This window comes from Zeugodacus cucurbitae, chromosome 3, assembly GCF_028554725.1.
Source record: "Zeugodacus cucurbitae isolate PBARC_wt_2022May chromosome 3, idZeuCucr1.2, whole genome shotgun sequence".
NCBI lineage: Eukaryota > Metazoa > Arthropoda > Insecta > Diptera > Tephritidae > Zeugodacus > Zeugodacus cucurbitae.
Window position 1 is genome coordinate 76085357 of NC_071668.1, and position 21126 is coordinate 76106482.

Consider the following 21126-nt stretch of genomic DNA (forward strand, 5'->3'; position numbering starts at 1 on the left):
AATCATTTAAGATCTTTCAATCAAAGCTGTGACGACCAACTATAACGAGAAAAAGCAGCTCTGATCGCCTTCTGAGCACTCGAAAATCAAGAAATCCGCCGAAATAACTCATAAAGAGCACAAAAACTACTCACTCAAAGCAAATCAAGGCAGTTTAGCCTCGACTTCGACATAGAAGAAACCAAATGTTGCAGCTACCAAGGTCCCAGTCAACATATTGCCAATATAACGGCAATAAAACCACCGCACTCATTGATTTAGGGCTAAACAACTGTTTTTACAATTCGATTTTTAATTTCTAATTTCATTGTTTAGCATTTCATTAACAAAAAAATTAAAAAAAACCAACAAATCCCTTGTGGCCACTACAGAATATGTATCGCTTTCATAACACCGAGCTCATACACTTATTAGCTGCTACATATTGCCTCAGCTTCCCCCAATATATTTAGCTATAGATTAATTAGGCGCAAAATCACAGCTTCCCCCAGTCACACTGCAGTGTGAATCTTATTATCTCATTATTGTTGGAGCACCCCAACCACCAATGTGTTGTTCACATGATAAATTTATGCGGTAATCGCTGTCAACACTTCAATTAGCTGCCACGCTGTCAGGAAGCGCCAAGTGCGCGCTATTAATGCAGACTTCAAGTGTGAAACTCGGCATTTCTATGGAAATGCAGTTGCAGTGACGTGAAAGGGAAGCGCTTTCTTTAAGTTTGACTTAGCAGTTGCGCATGCGCATGAGATCGGACAGCATTAGGTGATAAATTAGAAAATAATTTGTATTGACATTTTATACTGCTGTAGCTACAAATGTGTTTACATACAGAAATATTTATGTGTTTACTTGTGTAGACAAATTGGAGTTACGAGGAATGATGTCAATAGATTTTGATGCATAATTGTAGTGACATTTCCTGGGAATAAGTGCTGAGATATGCTAGTACTTTTCATAATGAGAGAATAATTCACTATTAGCTGTTAAGAGAGCATAAACAACAAAAACTCTTCTCAACTTCTCAAAATAATCTACTTGATAACACAAACTGTGATCAGTTTTCAACTTCAGCATGTAAAAAGAGTACTTACCTGTGACTTGAGTTGAGTGCAAAGTGAAGAAGTGTCAACTCCAACTTCTTGCAATTTAAGTGTAATCAAGAAAATTTTTTATCTGTATGTGCGCATTGTTGTTGGTAATTTCATATTTATCAAATGTAACTTAGTGCATTAGAAGCAACTGAAAATTAAAAAAAAAATAAAAATATGAAACGAAAAATATTTAGTCTAGACTATGCTTTGCGTTGAAATATCACACCTCCACTCCGATTACGCCTCCAGCATACACACTACTCATCCGCATAGGGCTTGTAACTAACAATCTGCCGCGCTAGTATATTGAGTATCTCACGCGCTTGCACATCTTGATGCTCGTGTATGATGCCCGTTATGCGCGCACACTCTTTTATGTAATTCTCCAATTCACGTGCATTTAGCGGCCTACGCGCATCCTTCGCCGCAATGGACTGCACACATTTGCTTGTCATATTGGCGAGTTGAGTGCGCGCAGCGCTGAACACCTCGTCCAGGTCGTAGAGTTCGAGTGGCGGCGCGGCGGGTTCGCTGAAGATGGGTGGGAAAGTCTGAAACGGTGGAGGAGGAAGGTCTAAATTGCAGCGCTTAAAAACGTAAATTTCATAATATTTCCAAACTCACCGCTAGCTGTAACGGCGGCAATGGAATCTCAAATTGCGGTTTAATTATTTTTAACGGTTCATATTTGACATTCAGCTGTTCGTATGTCGTCATTACATCCTTCAGCAGCCGATTGCTTAGCGTGTAGATTGCCATGTCGAACATTTGTTTGAAATCCGCGGGTGTTTCTGTGCCGCCAATGGAATCTATGAGACAAGCTTTTGGTAAATCGGCGATGAAGGCGATGTCGGTGAAGGTTTTGTTGTCGTTGATCTGTAAATTTATTGAAAATATATAAAATAAATAATTTTTGGCATACATAATTCGCACACACCTCCACATCATTGAAATCCAAGTGCGTATATTGTATTTCATTGCCGCCCAAAAGTTGTATGAAGTATTCTAGCAGCGCATCGTTTGTCTTGTCATTCTGCAAATACTTATCATGCCACATGTAGCCAGAGCCGATGGCGAGTATTTTGCCACCATGCTCGTTAACGTAGTAACCAGCTAGCGGACTGAGCAGACACATTAATACCATAAAAAGTATATCATTGAAAATCTAAAAAGCTTACCGGTTAAACGGATAAACAACAGGTCCGGTACTTAATAGCACATTCGCCGGTTCAGAAACATTTAGAGTCGCGCCATATGGGTATTGAAAGTGTATTTTATATTTCTCATCACTAAAATCATAATCGACCTTCTCGATATCTTGTTTGATTAGCTGACGCCACATGGACTCGCAAACTACGCCACCGCCGATAATACACTCCTTCGGATGGAAATTTTTGTAGTAATGTGGGCGCACAACGTTATCTGGCAGATTAAAGATATTATAGAACTCACTGGCGCAGATATATATGTGTTTCATTGCACTCACCGTTATTTATGTATATGCCGTATTGCTCCAAAAAGAAGTTGACATTTGTATTGAAGTCCTGTTCGCCACCTTCACCCAGCAGCACCCACAATTTGCCACCCCTTTCCACAAATTCCTTCAACACTTGAAACTCTTCCTCGGTGAACCGATCCTGTGGGCCGGCCAGCACAAAGATACCAACACGCTGCAGTCTTTCTTTCTTCAGCTCACCATCGCTTCTGTAAGATAGCTTTTTAAACGCCATTTTGTGCAAATTTTGCTTTCTACTTACTGTTCAACCTTCCAATTCACTTTCAGTTTGCGATGCAACATTTTGTAGTTATCCGCCAATTGGAAACGTTCATTTTTAGATATATCGAAGCAAATAATACCTTTTGACATTTTTCAATTGTTTTTAAACAATTTTATTGGGTTTTTATTAATAAAAATGTTGTATAATTAACACAGCGAACTTTCCATACGCCGGCTTGTGTTATTCGTTTCCGTTTCCTAGCAACAATTCAATGCAATACGAATTGGAAATGATGCCGGATAATCACAAAACTAGCAAGTTGATATACAACGATACAAAAACAAAATCAAAATATATTTTTAGCGCATATAAAAACATATTTCTGAGGATACACGAAATTCAAAATTTATTAAAATTATTTCTTTTCCCACTTTTCCATAACATTTTTAACAATTAATCCACTCGCTACTCGTCAGTGCTGCCCATTCGCAGTCAATTGTTGTAGTTTTGCAATGGCAACATCACAACCGTGGAACTGTCAATTTGACTTTTCACCTTTTCAAGCAGCGACGACGAGCGAGCGAGCGAGCTTGTGTGTGTTGAAAATTACGAAATAAATCAAAGTTTTTTGTCAAAAATCGAATTTTTGTGTGAACGCAGATCGCGCATATTTGTTGATTTGAAAGTCAAAAACAGTAGTTAAATTACACAAAAATGGCTTCGGTTTGTGGGCGTATGGCTTTGCGTGCGGCGACACGTCAAAATTTGCAATACACTCCAGCGCGTTTCTGCAAAAGTAAGTGAAACCTAGAAAGCAACATGAAATACCAAAAAATGCCATGATGTGTAGTTATAGTCCCTCCATATGACGTTGAGATTATCTAGGAATAACTGCTAGAAGTTCCCTAAGCTGCATTGCCGAAAGGTTATGGCACTGCAAAGTTTTCATATGGCACTTATTTGACAGTTCGCACGCATTTTTCTCGTGTGACAAGTAATCTATGCATTGGCGATGGGGTCGGTATATGAATGTTACGTAATGTAAAAGAACACCAAACTGGAGTTTATGAACTTTTTTAAAGAAAGTTGTTTATAAAATTATAACTAAAATAAATATTTTCTTTGTTAGCTATTAGTAACACTACGTTTATGTAACCATTGATTGACGACTAGGCAAACGTTCAATCACATTATCATTTTTTTTTTACGGAACTCTTTTTTTATAGTTTATCTTGAAATGCAATGAATACTGAATTAAATGTTTTGCTTAACTCATTAGGATTGTATTAGCCGACGCCCATTATGTCAGATAACTTATAATACGTGTTTTTTTATCGAAAGTCCCACTGATGACCGCAAACAGTTTATGTAACCTTTTACAGTTGCAAGTTTTTTTTTAGCTTAACTCTATCAAACGGCAATATGCGTTGTTTAGTTTTCTTTCGAATTCCCAAAATTTCATAAAGTAGCTAACATATTTATTAGTTTCTAACTCATTTGAAAGTGTCTCAACAGATAATGTATGTATTAAGATGAAATATCATAAATACCAGCATAAGGGGGTGCATTTTTAGCAAATCGAAAGGGTATGTTGTAAGCATCTAATATTTGTGATTAGCTCAGCATAGCAAACAACTGTTTACACTAATTACCTAGTATATAACTAACAGGTTTTGGCAAGCATTCATATAGATACAAAACTGCATTGAATCACTTTTCTAATTTTATGCTCATATATTATTCATTGCAGTGATGAACGACCCCATGGAGCACGCTACCGGTTTGGAAAAGCGTGAACTTTTGGCCAAGGCCGCTGGTAACGATAATCCCTTCGACATGAAAGTGTTCAAACGTGGCGCTGGCACCAAAGAAAGCCCCAATCTGATACCATCAGCATTCGATGCCCGTATTGTGGGTTGCATCTGTAAGTAGAATCGCATAAACAGTAAATATGTATGTGAGACTAACAACAAAATTGTTTGCTTTTGTAACTTTTATTTTCATTTACTGCGGCTTGCTAGGCGAAGAAGATCAAACCTATGTACAATGGATGTGGCTGCAAAAGGGCACACCAAAACGTTGCGAATGCGGCCATTGGTTCAAATTGGTTGAGAAGGCTCCTGTTTAAATCAAATTATAAAATAAACTGCTAATTTCATTTTAATAAGCAAAAAGTAACCAAATAAATTCACAAAAACCAACTACAAAACACAAAAGTAATAGTGAAATAAAAACCGAAAACTTAATGCAAGTATATCAACGTTTGAAAGAGTTGCAAGCTATGTTGGATGTTGCTTTGCTAAAGCCAAAAAATCACCACTGGCTTAGAATTAAATAATTAATAAATGAAATAAGAACACTGTAATATTTAATGTTAATTGTATGTAATGAATAGAACACATACTGCAGTGTTTAAGAGAAATGCTTTTGTTATTTTATTTCAGTACTATTTTGGATATCGCAATATTTTTTCGTTCTTTTCTTTGCTAATTCTTAGAAGATGCCATAAATAAACTTGAATGCCATAAATATGAAAAGTGCATAACTGCGATAAACTACAATTATTACACTAGTCTATTGTTCACAATCGCATTGTATTTGGATATGTTGAATAAATGCATTATTTCATTCATAATTGAATAATAACTTCTTTAGTTAAAAACCAACCAATATCCAAGCAATAATTTACTTTAAATGTAGAAAAAAGTTATGTTCACAAGTAGGCTCAGTATTTAATTAAAAAAATTATAATTTAAAATTGAAAAGCGCAACGAGTAACGAGTATAAAGCGAAAATTGGGAGCTTTGATTGTAGTTGAAGTTAAGTAGGAATAATCTCAAATACTTACATTTCCTGCCTAAGAAATGGCCTCAATAGCAAACAACTGTTCACTTGCACTGCGGAAAACTGCTTTTAAAACTCTGCTCAATTCAATACGAGGCATCTCAAGTACAAAAATTTGTTTGGCCGGTGTGTAAAAACGATTTTTTTCTGAATTGTACATTTAATTGTAATCATTTCTTCTAAAGAAATGGCCGATCCTATGGATCATGCCACTGGCATAGAGAAACGTGAATTGGAACAATGGAAGTCTGGTAATAAGGATCCTTGGTTGCTCGATACGGTCTTGAAACGCGGTCCAGGCACCAAGGAGCAGCCAACAATGATACCATCCGCATTCGATGGACGTATTGTGGGCTGTTCCTGTGAGTTATTAAAACTATGTACTTTTATTGTGGAAAAAGCAATTGATTGTCTTACCATCGTTTCTGATTAGGTAAGGGCAATCGCTTTGTCAACTGGATGTGGCTTGAGAAAGGTGCACCAAAACGTTGTGAGTGTGGCTTCTATTTCCAATTGAAGGAAGTTAAGCCGGTTTAAGGCAATGCATAAACAACAAAGTACGTCTTTACACACATATGATTGTATTTAATTGAAGTAAAATAATAATAATTATAAACTAAAACTGTTAACCTATAGTATAACCAGTCAATAGGTAACCACTGTTACCATTCATATTCACTTCCGGATGCGTGCGATTTGGTAATATTTGATAATAGCGTAACCAATTTGAAGTTAAATGCAGATTTGTGGCATTCGAACTGGTTTTAAGTTCGACATGCAGATCCATCAGTAGCTCCTTACTTTGGCTGTACACTACAATTGGACGTGAGGATTTTACAAAAGGCAGCAAGGCTTGTACTATGTTGCTCGGATGCTCCTTGGCTACAATCACAAGTCCATCGAATTTCGCACGCATAAGTTCACAGGCACGACGGTTCTCCACTTGCCATTTCTGTGCTTGCACAGAAGTATTGGATGGTGACACCGCTGGCGATTCGTTGCTTTCGCCATTACTTTCACCGCTATTAGATGTAGACGTGGGTGCTGCACAAAAAAAAAGAAAAGAAAGATTTGGTATTTTCATTAAGTAATTTCAAGATATTGCATTTACTAACCCGCATCACCATCGTTCAATTTCTGTTTTTTACTGCTGGGCTCTATCTCTTCTATTGGTGTATCTGGTGCTGCTGCAAGTTCTGTTACTTCACCTTGATAGTACTCACGCAATACGGAATACAAATTGACCGAGATGCAACGTTGCAATTGCTCATATGGCAAATTTAGCGCTAACATTGCCTGCTTTTGTGGCACATTGCCGGGGTGCATGTGTACCAATGTTGCCTCGGTACCAGCACCCATTGAATTCAGAAAACTAGCGGGTAGCAAACCATTTGTGCCACTTTCGTACATCAAATAGTTGCCAAACGCACTCACACCAGAGTAGGAGATAAGTTGAGAGAGTGTGTCCAAACGCATGCCCATCACTTTGTCAGCATCTTGTCGATAGAAAATCTCCGTAATTAAGCGCAGCGTGGGTCGATGTATTTGTACAAATTCAAAATATTTCTTCTCCTTTTTACGCAAATACTTTTCTTGCGAGTACTCTGTCTTGGCGTGAAATGTTTTAGAATTCTCAACAATTTTCTCAATAATTTTTGTCGATTCACTATGTTGTTCACGCAGTTCTTCGATATCCTGTGGGCGCAAAGCTTGCGAATCACCATCGTCAATTATGTCGCGATTATCGGCGCCACTTGCTGAAATACCCAAACGATCACGTATGTCACGCATTTCCAATTCATTACATAGCTCTAACGTATGTAGACGCATATTACGTTGGCCACGCTGCTTGGAAGGTGTGCTCTCTTTTGGACACATTTTGAAGGTGGCACTGTACGGTTGATCCAAAAGCCCGCGTAATTCCAATTGCTCCTTACCCAGCATGGATGTGGTATCCAAATTGCCGAATTTCTGCAATTTTGTATACTTTTGCCGTTGAATTACTATGTAATCGCCCAGCTGAATTTTGGGCATTTCGTTGAGCTCAGTTTTCGTCATGGTTTTCCGAAAAATATGTATTTTGAATATTAAAAACTCTGGAGGCACACGAAAAACAGAAACCGGGTATAAACACTTGCTGGTCAGAACGTCAAAAAACGTTCAAGTGTCAACACGTGAATGTGAAGTTTAGTTACCAGAGTATTTAAAGATATATTATAATTTGTCAGATTTAATTAAATATATAAAATCAAATTGAGTTTAGAACAATATATTGTTGAACTACAGCACATAATTTATTTATGTTTAGAAAATATAAGCAATATAACTCAGAATTATTTAAACGAAATTATCGAAAACGAAAAATCTGGCATTTTTATTTCCAGGCGGAAGGAAGCGAAAGCTGGAAGTAAGCGTCTATTCTTTAGTTACGGTATGTCGGTTAAGAAATGAAGAAGCTTTTCTAATTTGCGCCGCGTTAGTGCTACATATTTTTTAATTAAAGTACAAAGTACACATTATTCTTAGTATAATTGCATCGTGATTGCATTTCCGTTCAACGCGTGAAAACGAGTGAAACGAAATGCAATGAGAAGCCAATTGTATATGCATTTCATATTGTGAAGTGAAAAGTTTAAAAATTATGTAGTGAAAATGTTATAAAATTGATATACATATTAAATAGTTTCTTAAATGTAATGTGCGCAAAAAGTGTAAATTTTCTTTTAAAACCTTAAAGAAAATAGGAATTCGATTCTGCAATGGCAAATTTTTTTCCCCCATCTAATTCAAACCGCTTCAAACCGCCCCATCTAATTCAAACGGCTATAACCGGCTAAACGGTTGCAACGCCAATCACATCACAATTCAAAATGGCTGCTGCTGCTAGCTGTCTCACAACGCTCATATTCGCGAATGTTGGCATAAATTTAAAACTATTTCATCAAATCAACATCAATTAGAGAGTTCAATAGTCTTTAGGCAGTATTTTTCGGTTTCAATAAAATTATTTAAAAGTCAAAGTTTTATAAACCTGTATTGCATGAATTTGCATTTTGAGGTTAACCACTGTTGCTGAGGGCTAATCTGCGTTTCTACAATAATATAACGAAACGTTTGGAGTTTTACACTCATATAATAATAAATAAACAAATATCGTGTTTCTGCTGTTTTATTAAAATATATGCATGACTTGTAATAACATTTGAATCGTTGATTGCTAAGCAATTCACGCTACTTTAGCATAAAATTTAATATATTATAGTAGATATTTAGCTTTGTGCAATCTTATATGCAGAAAAATATGAACATTTTTATGTCTCACATTGTGTTTATTAGTATAAATCTTCAGCTAAGAAATCCTTAGTAATATTTTTTCATTTTCGATTTTTTTCAATTAATTTTTATTTCGGTTTAGTTCAATAGGCTTTCAATGTGTAAAGCCAAGCTATTTCTTGCTGAACTCAATTTATTAAGTTGTAATAAAACGGTCAAAGGATGAATATTTTATATATTGTTAAAGTGATTAGTTATGACAAAGCGTTTGTATGTTCAACATAACAAACGATCGTCGTTATAAATATACATTTATATTTCTTTTAGCTACGGAAAAGTGAATTCATTATTGAAAAGTTTTATACATTATGTTAATAATAATAAAATGATAATTAAAAACCAAATTAATTCAAAAATCGATTTCTGTAATATTATATATATAAAAATTTCGCTTTTCTATCTATCAGAAATGTAACTATTTTAAAAGAAACGGAAAAATATAGTATATGTGCATATATACTCTCGCTGATGCGGCCTCGCACATTTTAAATTCCGTATTTGCAAGGTATAACAGCATAAGCTAAATAAATTTAAACCAAGCGAATGGCAAGCGCACAAAGGACTTTTGTGCGGTACCACTGAGTAGTTGCCAGAGCACAGACGTATAGTTGCCGTCATTCCAGGCTTTTCCATCGGCAAAGTCATTCTCATATAAATTCCGTTCGTGTGTAGCAGGGTTGTAGTCGGTTTGTAGCGGTGCACGTAATTCTTCTAGGGATTGTAACCAAATACCAAATCTACCATCCGCATATTCTTCTTTATGTGCGAACCAATTGCCAAAATGTGTCGTGTACCAGGCATTCTTCGATTTCTTGTTGCCACTCACAATGTGTTGCGTTGCATCGGGCAATGTCAGTCGTGTAGCGCTCTCGATTTCATGTTGGCGTTGGCGTACAGCCTCACGTTGTGCTTCCATTCTATATTGACACTCCAACTTCAAAAGTTCCTCTTCCACATTCAGTGCTGCGCATGTAGCGTTGAATATTTCTTCACTAGTTAAATCTGCTGCTTGTAAATCTATTGACGTTGTTGTAATTTCCGTTTTATTAGTGCGTCTTAGACGTTGTTGAGCATTCAATTGTGTAGTAGCATAATCAACAATGGGTGGTGGTGGTGGTTGTTGTACTATAACATTATCACTCACTACCGTAGACACAGGCTTACGATATAGTGAAGTGCCAGGAATTTGGCTAGCCACAAAGAAGGCACCCGCTATGGTTATAACACTTGCCGCATAACTAATAGCCATTACAGCAATATTATTTAGTATGAATTTCACCAGTGTAAATGATGGTAGCATTTGTCGCAGCTCAGTGTAGGTAAGCCAACCACGTTGTAAGCCTTCACGCCGTGCTAGATGCTTCTCAATGCTTGTCAATTTATTGAAAAATTCCTCATTCGATATGTAAATATTCCATTCCTGTTTGTGAAAATGCATATTTTTCCATGAATAATTCTCGTATATAGTTCAATTAATAATACTTACTATAGCACACAGAAATTCCAATTCTAATTGCTTCAGTCTTTTCTCAGTCATGTGCCCATCTTCAGCCCAATCACTCATATAGATTTCCTCATCATGACCAGCATAAAATTTTGTGGATATCATCTGCAGATTATCAATATATAACAATAATACTTATTAACTTACTCTGTATTTGTGATAAACATACATAATACATTCCAACATCAATAATATATATATCTAATAAAGTAATACATAAATGTTACTAGTCCAATACAAGTGCAATTTGAAATTTTAAAGTGTGTTGAAAAATCAAAACAGATAACAAATTTCTAAAAATAATTTTAAATATGCATATTCCCAATGCGTTTATCAGTTTATATTATGCACACTGGTGATGTATAATAAATAAACATAGAAGAATAAATTTAACTTTATAAGCGCATTCAATATACGAATTTGATAAGAAAGTCGTTGAAGAATGTGAATTTAAAATTGGCAGTGTTATATGGAGATTTTGAATATGATTTAGAACATCTAACCAACAAAACAAAAATGACTATGTTTATTAATAAATATACTCCTGAAGGGATAAATATATATAAAGAAACGTCCTAATAATCTAAAAGTTTAGGAATGCGTTGTTACCGCAACAAAGTAACACTAACATTGCTTCTACTCAACAGGTTGTCAACATGGCTTGCGTAATGACTCACACCATTAGACAAAAACAAATAAACAAAAAACTACACAAACCCTTTACATGCTTATATATAGGTACTTACCATCGATACAATAAAAAGCTCCTGTGGTGTTATACGCAGTACATACATAGGATCAGTAACATTCAGACGATCCAAATATATCAAAGCCATTATGAGTGAACATGGAGAAGCGTGTACACTGCCAGCAGCCACATTACTCAAACGCTTTAGCGAGTGCCCCTTATGAGGTGCGGAAAATAATTCTGAAGCATATTCGGCGAGCGGACGGGACATTTCCATTTCCTCGACAAGTGTATCGTCACCGAAGTATAGCGATTTCCTTATACGGTCGATATATTCATCATGAGGCATCACCTGCCAACACAAATATTTATGAATTTACCAACACATGTTGCTATTTTGCTTTAATTTACCTGACTCGCCTTTGTAGTAGTGGAGCGTGAGCCACCATTGTCTTTACGCTTTCTGGCGCTACGCCCAAAAGCCATTTTTACTACGACGTTGAATAATGTTATTCCTCGTGTAATTTGTTTTGATACCGTGTTACACTAAAAATTTGTGCGTGTGGTAAATTCTACACGATTGTGAATGGTTAATAAGAATGACAGATTTCGTTTCGCATGCGTTTACTTCGTCGGAATAGTTCGGAAAGGCTTGCAAAATTTGACAGTTGTACCAGGGTTGCACAACAGTTGATATGGTTGTTTGAACTACATTTTTGAAATTTCTAAATTTCACTTTATTAATTGATATTAGAAATATTAAAATACATGGAATGGGCATAAAAAACATCTTCATTTACTGTCTGGAACATTTTAGTACTGGAACTTGCTTCCATACATCGAAGTGTTTCAATTATTAAAATATGTAGTTCTTTTTCAACGTTTAGTGGTGGTTGTTGTTAGTGGAGCCATTAGTAATTTTGACATATTTCTGTTTACCGCGAAAATAAGTAAACAAATGTGTGATTTCAAAATCTATAGAAAATATTAAAAAATTGTTTAAATTATGAGTGGATTTAAAGCACGAACAGACACTTCTGCCTTGGATTCTGTCGAACCAATGGATGTAGATGAAGAGTGTGAAGATGTTGCTGAGGAGAATGAAGATAAAGAATTTGAAAAACTGCTTTGGTCCATTGATGATGACACACTCTTCCACCCGCTCGGCTTAACAAATCATGGCACCGATGCTGGGAAAACAGTGTTTGTAACGTGGAATGAAGAATACCTGTTGAATTTCGTGTTTAAACGTTCAAAGCGCTCTAAAAAAATCAGTTTGACCAAAGTACGTTTGCCAATGCCAAATGGAGAAATTGTTAACGATATGTTCATACTTGAAATGAACGCTTTGCTGCTTATGCGAAGTGGCAATGTGTACTATTTCAGTTCAGTTAAATCCATGCATGCAGTTGACTGGCTCAATGATGCCGGCGGTGGTGTACGATGTATGGCTTTGGCGCCACCAATAGGATTCAGTTGCATACGCTACGTAGCGGCAGAGAAGGCGCTCATGTTAGAGATGTATCAAGATGTTCCGGACATAGGACGCAATGCACCTGCATTATTGCTGCGTTGTGACGTGACATTTGATGATACCAATCTTTTCAACTGTGCGTGGGAAGATGAGCGTTATACATTAGTAACGCAACAAGTTACGGCGGATAATTTGAATTTCCTCCATTGTTTACTTATGGCAGAAGTAGAGCTAGAAGTTGGACAATGGCTGCACATATTTACGGTATCCAGTAACGTATTTGCATTGATTGCAGGTACTTGGTATGAAGTTTTGTGAAAAGTAGATTATTTTGAATGATAACGTTGTATTTTGCTTTTAGCCACAAATGAACGCAACGCTGTTGATAATGACAATAACACAAGTGGTGATTATCACATACAACTGCTCTGTACGTACGCTACAAATGTTGACTCTGTACAATTAGACTGTGCTGAGCGACGCTGTCTGATTTTTCTGCAATGTGGTACCATTGATATCTGGTATTACTCGCAGTTGATCTGTGGCTTACGACGCATCCAACATTACACTGGTTCCCAATATAGGCACCAAGTGTATGCAGCCAGCACACGCTGTTTTTACTTTACAGACGAAGAACAGGTGGCTCAACTGCATTTCAGTTATGATGAGCAAACGGATAGTTGTCGTGTGCAAGAGCACTATAAAGTCATACCTGGCATGGTGGCATGCACTTGGGTAGAGACTCAGCGTCAGTTGATTTGTCTAAGTTGCAATAATATCTTTTATAAAATTTCATTTGAAAGAACAGCCAGCGCCAGTAGATCCGATTTGTGCGCCAGTTTTTCGGATGCAGTAACTACGGAATATGAGAATTTCCAAAGACTCTACGAGTTGACACCAGCGCGATTGAAGCGTCTGCTCGCACGTGCAGAATTAGTCGACGAACTAACACAAATGCCGTTGCAAATGCATGCGGCGGTCGAGCAAGAGTGTGTAAAGCAACAGCTGCTGGGTGTGGCCTCAAATCGTCACCTATATCGGTATCTGGCGAAAGCGAGACTAGTTTACAGTGTACAATTGCCTACAGCAATGCAGCAAGACGTGATCGTAATGTATGCAAATAATAATTACCAACTACATCATGACAGTTATGTCGCGCTTATATATATGCAAATCAGCAGGAACGACGTCTTGCATGACGGTGACAGCCTTTGGCACCTATACATAGATGTTGACTGTAGCGACAGCTATATGCTGCATATACCCAATACGCTGCTTAAGCAGCAATTATGCATTGTAATACCCTTGAAACGCACTGAAAATCAATTGTTAGCCGAAATCGTGTTAAAGCTTTACACGCTTGTATGCTTGGAGAGCGATTTTGTGGCAGTGTCATTGCCCATTGATTTGGAAATAAATGCCGCTACTTATGCTGAGCTCTTCACTAGCTACAAGCGTTGTGTGACAATTTGTAATAACTATGATATACAAAAATTAATAGCCAATTTCCTAAATCAAAAGCAGAAGAAAGAAATAAAAACGACGGAAGAGTTGTCCACTCCACAAGAAGCGCATATGTTGAAACATACCCTGCATCTACCCGCCACTTGTCCCTTCAGCGCTGTTGCCAAGTGCCTGCATGTGCAAAAGAGGGAAGCACAAAGCTTTGAGTGCTATTTTATGTCAACAGCCATCAAAATTACGCACATGCCCGAAGGGAATTATATTATTTTGGAAAGTGCGGATGCGGTAGCTTTATGTTATCTAAAACTACATTTGCTAAATAGCATGCCAGAGTTATTAGAAAAGTGCAATGAAGCGGCGGCTAAAGACAGACAACAAACGCTGAACGTAAATAAATTTGAAACCGTTATTTTGAAAATATTTATATTTAAATATTTTATTTTTCAGCAACTACAATGCGATTTAACACGCTGCACAAACGCACTGCTGCAAGCGCCCTCATTGGATGAGAGCACTGCAAGTCAGGATAGCGACACCGTTTCACATGCCATGCAGCTGCAGCAGCTGAAAAATATTTATTCCAAATTACGTCAAGATTTTCACAAGTTGTACAGCTGATAGTGAGTGGAGTGTGGTAATTCATTAGGTGTTCTATTGAAAGCTAGGTTAGGTTAGTAGGAAGTTGTCACTTGGGCAGTTTTGAGACTCCTAATGGATCAAAAAGACCCTATTGATAGCTAATTTCAACTTTAAATAAATCCGTGTACTTTAATAAGATTATTATAATTATGTGAGCTGTAAGCTAATGCGAAATTTTTTATTCTATAGTTATTATGCGTAAAATATATTTATTTTTTAAGTATAAGCATGTTTAAAATAAATATAATTGTTTACTGAGAAACAAACGGAAAATTATTTTCTTTACTTTTCGTAATAAATTAGGTTGGGTTTATTTGAGTATACACCTTAGTGGTATGCCTATCAATATTGTTGTCGAAAATTCTTAAAATATGAATGAAATAAAAAATATTTGTTTTTTTTTTGTAATCATACATTTTATTTTTTGAATTTTTTAACTACACTTTCACTACTAAATTTAAGCTTTTTTTTTTTTTTAATTTCTGCTATTTACCTACTTGTATACACATAAACTAATATTAAATTTATTATAATACTTGCCATTTATAAAGCTCAATTCAATATTTCTACTAAAGTAACATTCGTTTTTACTGTTATATTATTTTGTATTCGGCTATTGCTTTGTTTTAGAGTACTAACAACATTGATTGGTGTCTGTTGATTAAGTTTTGAATACAGTTGAACTTCCATAACTCGAACTCTTGAATTGGCAATAGAAGTAAAATTTCATACAAATTTCCTTTCATAACTCGAAGTCTCTATAACTCAAACTTTTTTTGTGTATTATGGTGATTCGAGTTGGGGAAATTCAACAGTATTTTGATTTTTGGTGATTTGCTACGTTTGAATAATACTGCTGTTGAGCAATTCTAGATTTTTATTATAAAATATTTTATTATTATCATTAAATAAAGACATACATGCAATATTTGTGTGTGTATATCGCATATGAAGCTGATAGCTGTTTTTAAAGTTGCTTTATATGCACCGCGTGAAATTTTACTATTAAGGACGGGCTGACATTAGCTCCACATACAATTTTTAGGGCAGGATTTAGGCATGTATATTTAAGAATTTTATTCATTTTAATATAAAGTTGGCAGTTTTTAAATCTTCTTGATTTTTCTTTTATCTAGAATTCTATTATAATTTGGAAAAATTGGATAGAAAGTAGTACATTTTCCACTTCGAAAGTTTTTTGTTAGGGCCCATCCATAAATTACGTCACACCTTGAAGGGAGGAGGATATCATTCAGAAGTGACATTGTGTGACAAGGGGCAGGGGTGGCATCAAAAGCTTTGTGACATCGCATTTTAAAATTTAGGGCAATATCGTTTCCCGCTCTGCTGCGCTCCTGGGTGCTACAGGACTGGCTGCTCTGTACCACGCCGATCACGCAGCGGCATAATTAAGTATCCATTATTTCTTGACTAGTCATTCGTTGTCTCTGTACTTTAATATTTAACTAAATGTTGATTTTATTAAAGATTATTCAATAAATGTAAGAATAAATGGAATAACCTGTGACAACTTGTAACAAGGAGGGGAGGGTTAAAAAGTCGTGTGACGTAATTTACAGATGGCCCCTTAGACAACAGCCGAATATTTCTCATCTTCAATAAAGCAATAGTGTTGAATACTAAAAGTCCGCTAATTAAAACTTGCCTTAACCTATATTAGACTGTGCTCTACTACGGAAAAAAAATTTTTTGGAAGACAGAAAAGTATAGTAGACTTTACTTCAAGTCAATTAGTTCAAACTCATATAATACTTGAGTAAAATATTTCAAAAGCTTACAGCTAATACTTTCGTTAGTTAAATTTTACTTTTTCATCAACTTTTATTTCTATTTATCATAACTTGCTCTAGCAGCGTACTATAATGTCCTATAATTCTTTTCCCTACAAATATTTGATTTTTTAGCCAAGCTCAAGCACTTTTTGTGGCTATATACAACAATTTAGTTAATACTTTCAGTAGTTAATACAAATTTCAATGTCAAATAGTGTTAATTTTCTTTCTAAAAAAGCGATACATAAGTTGAAGGTACACGTGTGATTAGTGAAAGGCATATAGTTACTTGATTGAATAGTTAATTGGCAAATGAAGTGCTGAATGAGTAAGTTGAAATATGCGGCGGTGTTTGTTAGTTTTGGGACTTTTAATTTAGAAATTTCCATAAAAAATAGACAAGTATTCTAAAATAAACGTGATATCTCATAAATTTAGAAATAATTATTTGGGCACGAACGACTTTCGGGTTTTTGAGCGAAGCTTATTGTGTCGGATAGCTGTTTTGAATATTTGTGGGCTATAATTATTATAAATATATGGGGAAAACATGAAAAATATATTATTCTAAGTAAATATTCACTTTCAAAAAAAGAAACAAAATAAAAAAAGAATTTTGTATTCAAATCTGCATTAAAAAGATGAAAAAATGTATATAAAAATAAAGAACACAAGTCTTGAATATTTTGTAAAAATTACATTTATATATTTTCGTTAAAAGATTTTAAAACATAAATTGTTAAAAAAATTATTTTAGTTAAAAAAAGTAAAACGCACATTATTGTCGTAAGAAATCATACACCTAAAACATATACACATTAAAGTATACAATTTTTAAAGTAAAATGTATAATTAAAACTAAAAAAAATCATTTTTTTAATAATATTGAACTATCCTTTGATTATATAATTAACTATATTAATGTACAATATGTACTTGCTACATATGTAAAAAGTCTTCGTAAATACGCATATGCAACTTGCTGAGTTACACATATTACTAAAATCAAACCTAACCTATAAATTAAAAAAAAAATCTTTTTATAGCCAAAAATTAGCAGAGTATAGCACATATACATAGGCATCTTCAAACTAAATATAATTTCGTTACGGAAATTTTTGTAAAAAAATTGAAACGAAGAATTGTTGCCTTAACATTTGTCGGATTTGACAGCTTCACTTGGTTCTTTCTTCTTTATGAAGAGCAGTGGCACCATGCCCAGCAGACAACCAATTGTTATGCCAACAATTCGACCCTAAAAAGTATAAATATACAGTTATAGTAAAAATTTTGATTTTTATATAATTTTTGGGACTTGTGGAAGTGGACGAGATCACTTACCAAATTGGCTGAGTGCCGACTGGATTTCATTTCCATTTGTACTGGCGTCAAGTCGGGCAAACGGAAGCCCATCATTTCGCAACCACGTTCCACATAGTACGCCGAACCGATGCCGAGTATATCGCTCACAGTGTTGCCGAGACCAGCGGCAGCCATTGTTGAGATGCACATGAAGGCGCCAAAAATGCTTTCGATTGAGTCGCCCTGTGAATTGAGAGAATGTAAAGGAAATTATTAGTTATTGAGTGGAGGAAAATATAAGAGAATGTGTGTTGGACAACAAAAAGCAACATTGTTGTCTTAAAAATTAAAAAAAAATTAATAATTAAATTAATAATTTAAAAAATAAATAAATTAAAATTTATGAAAAAAGTGTTTGCAAATTTTCGAAAAATTTTTGAGTTGTGAAAAAAAATATATTAAATTATAAAGTAAAGCATAATTACCGCAACTATCATGACGAAATTGTCCAGAAAACCAAAAGCGATGAATGGCACTGCGTTCACTACGCAAACTGCAAAAGAAATTGAAATATTAGCGCATTTTCAAAAACAAAAATGTCAAAACAACAAATACTCACTTCGCCGCAGATCCGACATTGTGGGTGGGGGAGTCTTGGCCGCTAAAATATTTAAATAAAGTCAAATAAAAAAATTAAGATTTTTATTAATGAATAAGTTTGAATTTCCATGCATCAAAACGCGAAAATTTTCGAGAAAATATTTCAAATTTAACCAAAAGTGAAAAATTTGCCAAAATATCAAATTTCAAACGAAAGAGTGTGTTAGTGGCCTGACTTAATGTGTAGATGATTAGTTTTCTTTTGTGATTTTCTTTACCCGCTTTTTGTTTGAGCCAGTTCTCGGGAAAGGCACAAAATGTTCCGGTCGGATCAACTTCGCCCAATCGTGGCACCTGCGAAAGGCGGCCGAAGCGTGTGCGCCATTGTGTTGCTGCCAGTTTGCCTGTGTTGTGCGTGTGTGTGCAAGGGTGAGAAGCGTGCGTGTGTTGTTGTTGTTGCGTTCATTTTGAAGTTTAATTAAATTATTTCATTTGTGTTGTCGTTATTGTATTGCCATCAGAGTTGTCATCAACGGCAGCAGCATACGCAAATCGTGTTTGTTGTTGGTGTTGTTGTTGTTTTGGTCGATGTTGTCGTTGTCATTATTAAAATAATGTGCATATTGTGTTTGTATTTGTTTGTGCACAAAGGTGTCCATATTCATAAAAGTTGATGAAAGGGAGGAAAAATAAAATTAATTAAAATAAATTGAAATCATAAATAAGCGAAACATTGTATTTGTAGGAGGAAAATGCATAAATGTATGAAAATAATTAGTTGCTAAAAGCTTTTATATGCTGAAAATAATACTTCTAAATATTTAAAAATTATATAAGTATTGTTAAGTAGAAAATAACGGTTATAAATGGTAGCAACCAAAGAAGGTTAAGCTTTCTCGAACTGAGGTTGCCTTAAAATTCGTATTTTTTGTGGGTTAATAAATAGTTTAATTCAAATCAAGTATTGTATAATACTTCTAAATACTATTAAAAAAAGTTATCTAAATGTAAAAGACCAAGGCAAAATTATCGTACTTTTGTGATGGTACATATGTACAGTTGAACTTCCATAACTCGAACTCGAAGTTCTCTATAACTCTAACTCTTGAATTGCCAACAGAAGTCAAATTTCATACAAATTACATTAGGGAAGTCAAACTGTATTTTAAATCCCGAAATTTCTCAAATATAAATTGTCAATTCCCGAAGTATTACTTTTCTTACACGGAGAATTATATATTGTTTGGAAACGATTCTTATAGCGAATTCAACCTATTTTTTCATCTAGAAATTTCGGGATTTTGAAAGCTTAAATTTTGTATGTGGTAGGATTACGTTTTTTACACGAAAAATGAAATAGACATGCTAGAAAACGCTTAATATGGTGGATTCAGCTTATCTTTTTAAACTCCACATCTCGGGCTTTTGAAATACAGTTGAATTTCCCTAACTTGAATCACCATAATCCACAAAGTTGAAGATAATTTGTATAAAATTTGACTTCTATTGTCAATTCAAGGGTTCAAGTTATGGAAGTTCAACTGTATTAATATTGGGATCCCGAAATATTACTGTTTTTAGACCTCAAATTAAACACGCTTACTTAAAATCGATTAAGGCATCTGCTTTACAGGTTTCAAAAAATCGATTTTTTTGTTTTGTTTTAAATCTCTTCCAAAACTATCCAAGAATATGTCTTTAAAATTCTAGAGGCCAATTCGACATATTTTCGAAGCTAGAGCAGTTTTAGTGGCCGAGCGTCGAGCAGGTGCGAATGCTCAGGCAGACCTTTAAAGCGCGTTTTCTCGAGTTTTCATTTTCACAAGTGTTAGAAAACGGTGCCGGCGATAGCAAAAATAGTATATGTCCGATCGAAAAAAACCAAAGTGATCTAGCTTCAGTATTAAATTATCTTCTATTTGAACTAAAAACTTGGACAAAAGTATTATTTAAACTACTTGTTTTGCAACTTAAAGTCAATTTTTTTTTTCTTAAAAAAGTGATTTTTTTTCAAACTTCGAAAAATTTGGAATTTTATAACTTTTTCGGTATTTTTTTAGTTCAAAAAGAAAAGAAACTTATAATTAAAAAAAAAAAAAATTGGTTCGACTGTTTCAGATGCATCGCACGACCTCCATCACCGGCACCGATTTACAAGTGCAGACTCCAGGCGCTCCAGAAAAATACTTACAACTTTGAAAAAATTTCAATATTTTTTAATAATAAATATTGTTTTTTAATCCTTAAATATAGTACACTATCGTCTTAAAATTCCGTTTACCGCAATCATTTCCTTCCCTTTCAAAAAAAAATTGCTAAAGAAACGCTTTTTTTCGGCTTCGAAAGCAGAAAGCAGCAAAGCCTTAAATACGCTTACTTGAAACCGATTAATATATCTTTTTTTATCTTATCTTTTCAAACTTCACATTTCGGGATTTTGAAATATAAGTATCGAGTTTCCGAAATATCATGTTTCCTATATGGTAAATGCAATACGATTGCTTGAAAACGATTAATATACAGCATTCGGCTTGTTTTTTAATTCTGAATTTTCGGGATTTTGAAATATTAATTTCGGGATCACGAAATGTTACATTTCTTACTCGGAAAATAAAGTATAGTTACTAGAAAACGATTAATATAGAGGATTCTGCTCATTTTCTTAATTCAAAA

General features: G+C 34.9%; 8 protein-coding genes across 9 annotated transcripts in view; 3 read left to right on the forward strand and 5 right to left on the reverse strand.

The window, feature by feature from the left end:
- The window catches only part of LOC105212079 (developmental protein eyes absent), an 86238-nt gene extending 85024 nt beyond the window's left edge, over positions 1-1214 (reverse strand). The window contains exon 1 of the mRNA XM_054227875.1: positions 1095-1214. The gene's annotated coding sequence lies outside the window, so the exon portion shown is untranslated. The remainder of the gene's footprint in view (positions 1-1094) is intronic.
- LOC105212080 (intraflagellar transport protein 52 homolog) lies at positions 1111-3204 on the reverse strand. Its single transcript, XM_054227879.1, has 7 exons — positions 2852-3204; positions 2581-2798; positions 2273-2516; positions 2032-2215; positions 1719-1970; positions 1321-1645; positions 1111-1242 (listed from the first exon to the last, which is right to left on the reverse strand). Exons 1-6 carry the CDS (start codon positions 2959-2961, stop codon positions 1352-1354), a joined length of 1302 nt encoding a protein of 433 aa, XP_054083854.1. The 5' UTR covers positions 2962-3204; the 3' UTR covers positions 1111-1242; positions 1321-1351.
- Positions 3205-3356: 152 nt separating this feature from the next.
- Positions 3357-5234, forward strand: LOC105212081 (cytochrome c oxidase subunit 5B, mitochondrial). Its single transcript, XM_011183849.3, has 3 exons — positions 3357-3608; positions 4563-4736; positions 4834-5234. The coding sequence occupies exons 1-3, from the start codon at positions 3527-3529 to the stop codon at positions 4938-4940; spliced, it is 363 nt and encodes a 120-aa protein (XP_011182151.1). The 5' UTR covers positions 3357-3526; the 3' UTR covers positions 4941-5234.
- A 299-nt stretch (positions 5235-5533) lies between these two features.
- On the forward strand, positions 5534-6285 carry Trmt6_1 (cytochrome c oxidase subunit 5B, mitochondrial). The gene is made up of 3 exons (XM_011183851.3): positions 5534-5782; positions 5842-6018; positions 6090-6285. The coding sequence occupies exons 1-3, from the start codon at positions 5677-5679 to the stop codon at positions 6191-6193; spliced, it is 387 nt and encodes a 128-aa protein (XP_011182153.2). The 5' UTR covers positions 5534-5676; the 3' UTR covers positions 6194-6285.
- On the reverse strand, positions 6215-7831 carry LOC105212083 (tRNA (adenine(58)-N(1))-methyltransferase non-catalytic subunit TRM6). Its single transcript, XM_011183850.3, has 2 exons — positions 6772-7831; positions 6215-6700 (listed from the first exon to the last, which is right to left on the reverse strand). The coding sequence occupies exons 1-2, from the start codon at positions 7712-7714 to the stop codon at positions 6282-6284; spliced, it is 1362 nt and encodes a 453-aa protein (XP_011182152.2). The 5' UTR covers positions 7715-7831; the 3' UTR covers positions 6215-6281.
- Positions 7832-8809: 978 nt separating this feature from the next.
- LOC105212085 (protein CNPPD1) lies at positions 8810-11738 on the reverse strand. The gene is made up of 4 exons (XM_011183852.3): positions 11593-11738; positions 11240-11533; positions 10476-10598; positions 8810-10409 (listed from the first exon to the last, which is right to left on the reverse strand). Exons 1-4 carry the CDS (start codon positions 11665-11667, stop codon positions 9510-9512), a joined length of 1392 nt encoding a protein of 463 aa, XP_011182154.2. The 5' UTR covers positions 11668-11738; the 3' UTR covers positions 8810-9509.
- Positions 11739-11825: 87 nt separating this feature from the next.
- Positions 11826-15043, forward strand: LOC105212086 (uncharacterized). The gene is made up of 3 exons (XM_011183854.3): positions 11826-12950; positions 13017-14506; positions 14567-15043. Exons 1-3 carry the CDS (start codon positions 12188-12190, stop codon positions 14735-14737), a joined length of 2424 nt encoding a protein of 807 aa, XP_011182156.2. The 5' UTR covers positions 11826-12187; the 3' UTR covers positions 14738-15043.
- Positions 15044-17618: 2575 nt separating this feature from the next.
- The window catches only part of LOC105212087 (transmembrane protein 65), a 39141-nt gene continuing 35633 nt past the window's right edge, over positions 17619-21126 (reverse strand). The window contains exons 2-6 of one of the 2 annotated variants that reach the window (XM_011183855.3): positions 18732-18857; positions 18473-18514; positions 18339-18406; positions 17893-18096; positions 17619-17806 (exon numbers count right to left, since the gene is read on the reverse strand). In XM_011183855.3, the coding sequence (XP_011182157.1) occupies positions 17702-17806; positions 17893-18096; positions 18339-18406; positions 18473-18514; positions 18732-18857 (545 nt within the window). In that variant the 3' untranslated portion in view covers positions 17619-17701. The remainder of the gene's footprint in view (positions 17807-17892; positions 18097-18338; positions 18407-18472; positions 18515-18731; positions 18858-21126) is intronic. The other variant, XM_011183856.3, reaches the window with a different exon arrangement.

Coding starts and splice junctions, on each gene's coding strand:
- LOC105212085 (XM_011183852.3), bottom strand. CDS start 11,667: ATGGCTTTTGGGCGTAGCGCCAGAAAGCGTAAAGACAATGGTGGCTCA. Junction 11,534..11,592: donor CTACTACAAAGGCGAGTCAG/GTAAATTAAAGC, acceptor TTGTGTTGGCAG/GTGATGCCTCATGATGAATA. Junction 10,599..11,239: donor AGCTTTTTATTGTATCGATG/GTAAGTACCTAT, acceptor GATAATCTGCAG/ATGATATCCACAAAATTTTA.
- LOC105212086 (XM_011183854.3), top strand. CDS start 12,188: ATGAGTGGATTTAAAGCACGAACAGACACTTCTGCCTTGGATTCTGTC. Junction 12,951..13,016: donor CGTATTTGCATTGATTGCAG/GTACTTGGTATG, acceptor TTTTGCTTTTAG/CCACAAATGAACGCAACGCT. Junction 14,507..14,566: donor ACAGACAACAAACGCTGAAC/GTAAATAAATTT, acceptor TTTATTTTTCAG/CAACTACAATGCGATTTAAC.
- LOC105212081 (XM_011183849.3), top strand. CDS start 3,527: ATGGCTTCGGTTTGTGGGCGTATGGCTTTGCGTGCGGCGACACGTCAA. Junction 3,609..4,562: donor TCCAGCGCGTTTCTGCAAAA/GTAAGTGAAACC, acceptor TATTCATTGCAG/TGATGAACGACCCCATGGAG. Junction 4,737..4,833: donor CCGTATTGTGGGTTGCATCT/GTAAGTAGAATC, acceptor GCGGCTTGCTAG/GCGAAGAAGATCAAACCTAT.
- LOC105212080 (XM_054227879.1), bottom strand. CDS start 2,961: ATGTCAAAAGGTATTATTTGCTTCGATATATCTAAAAATGAACGTTTC. Junction 2,799..2,851: donor GTGAATTGGAAGGTTGAACA/GTAAGTAGAAAG, acceptor GCTATCTTACAG/AAGCGATGGTGAGCTGAAGA. Junction 1,971..2,031: donor TGGATTTCAATGATGTGGAG/GTGTGTGCGAAT, acceptor ATAAATTTACAG/ATCAACGACAACAAAACCTT.
- LOC105212083 (XM_011183850.3), bottom strand. CDS start 7,714: ATGACGAAAACTGAGCTCAACGAAATGCCCAAAATTCAGCTGGGCGAT. Junction 6,701..6,771: donor ATTGAACGATGGTGATGCGG/GTTAGTAAATGC, acceptor TTTTTTGTGCAG/CACCCACGTCTACATCTAAT.
- Trmt6_1 (XM_011183851.3), top strand. CDS start 5,677: ATGGCCTCAATAGCAAACAACTGTTCACTTGCACTGCGGAAAACTGCT. Junction 5,783..5,841: donor TACAAAAATTTGTTTGGCCG/GTGTGTAAAAAC, acceptor TTTCTTCTAAAG/AAATGGCCGATCCTATGGAT. Junction 6,019..6,089: donor ACGTATTGTGGGCTGTTCCT/GTGAGTTATTAA, acceptor GTTTCTGATTAG/GTAAGGGCAATCGCTTTGTC.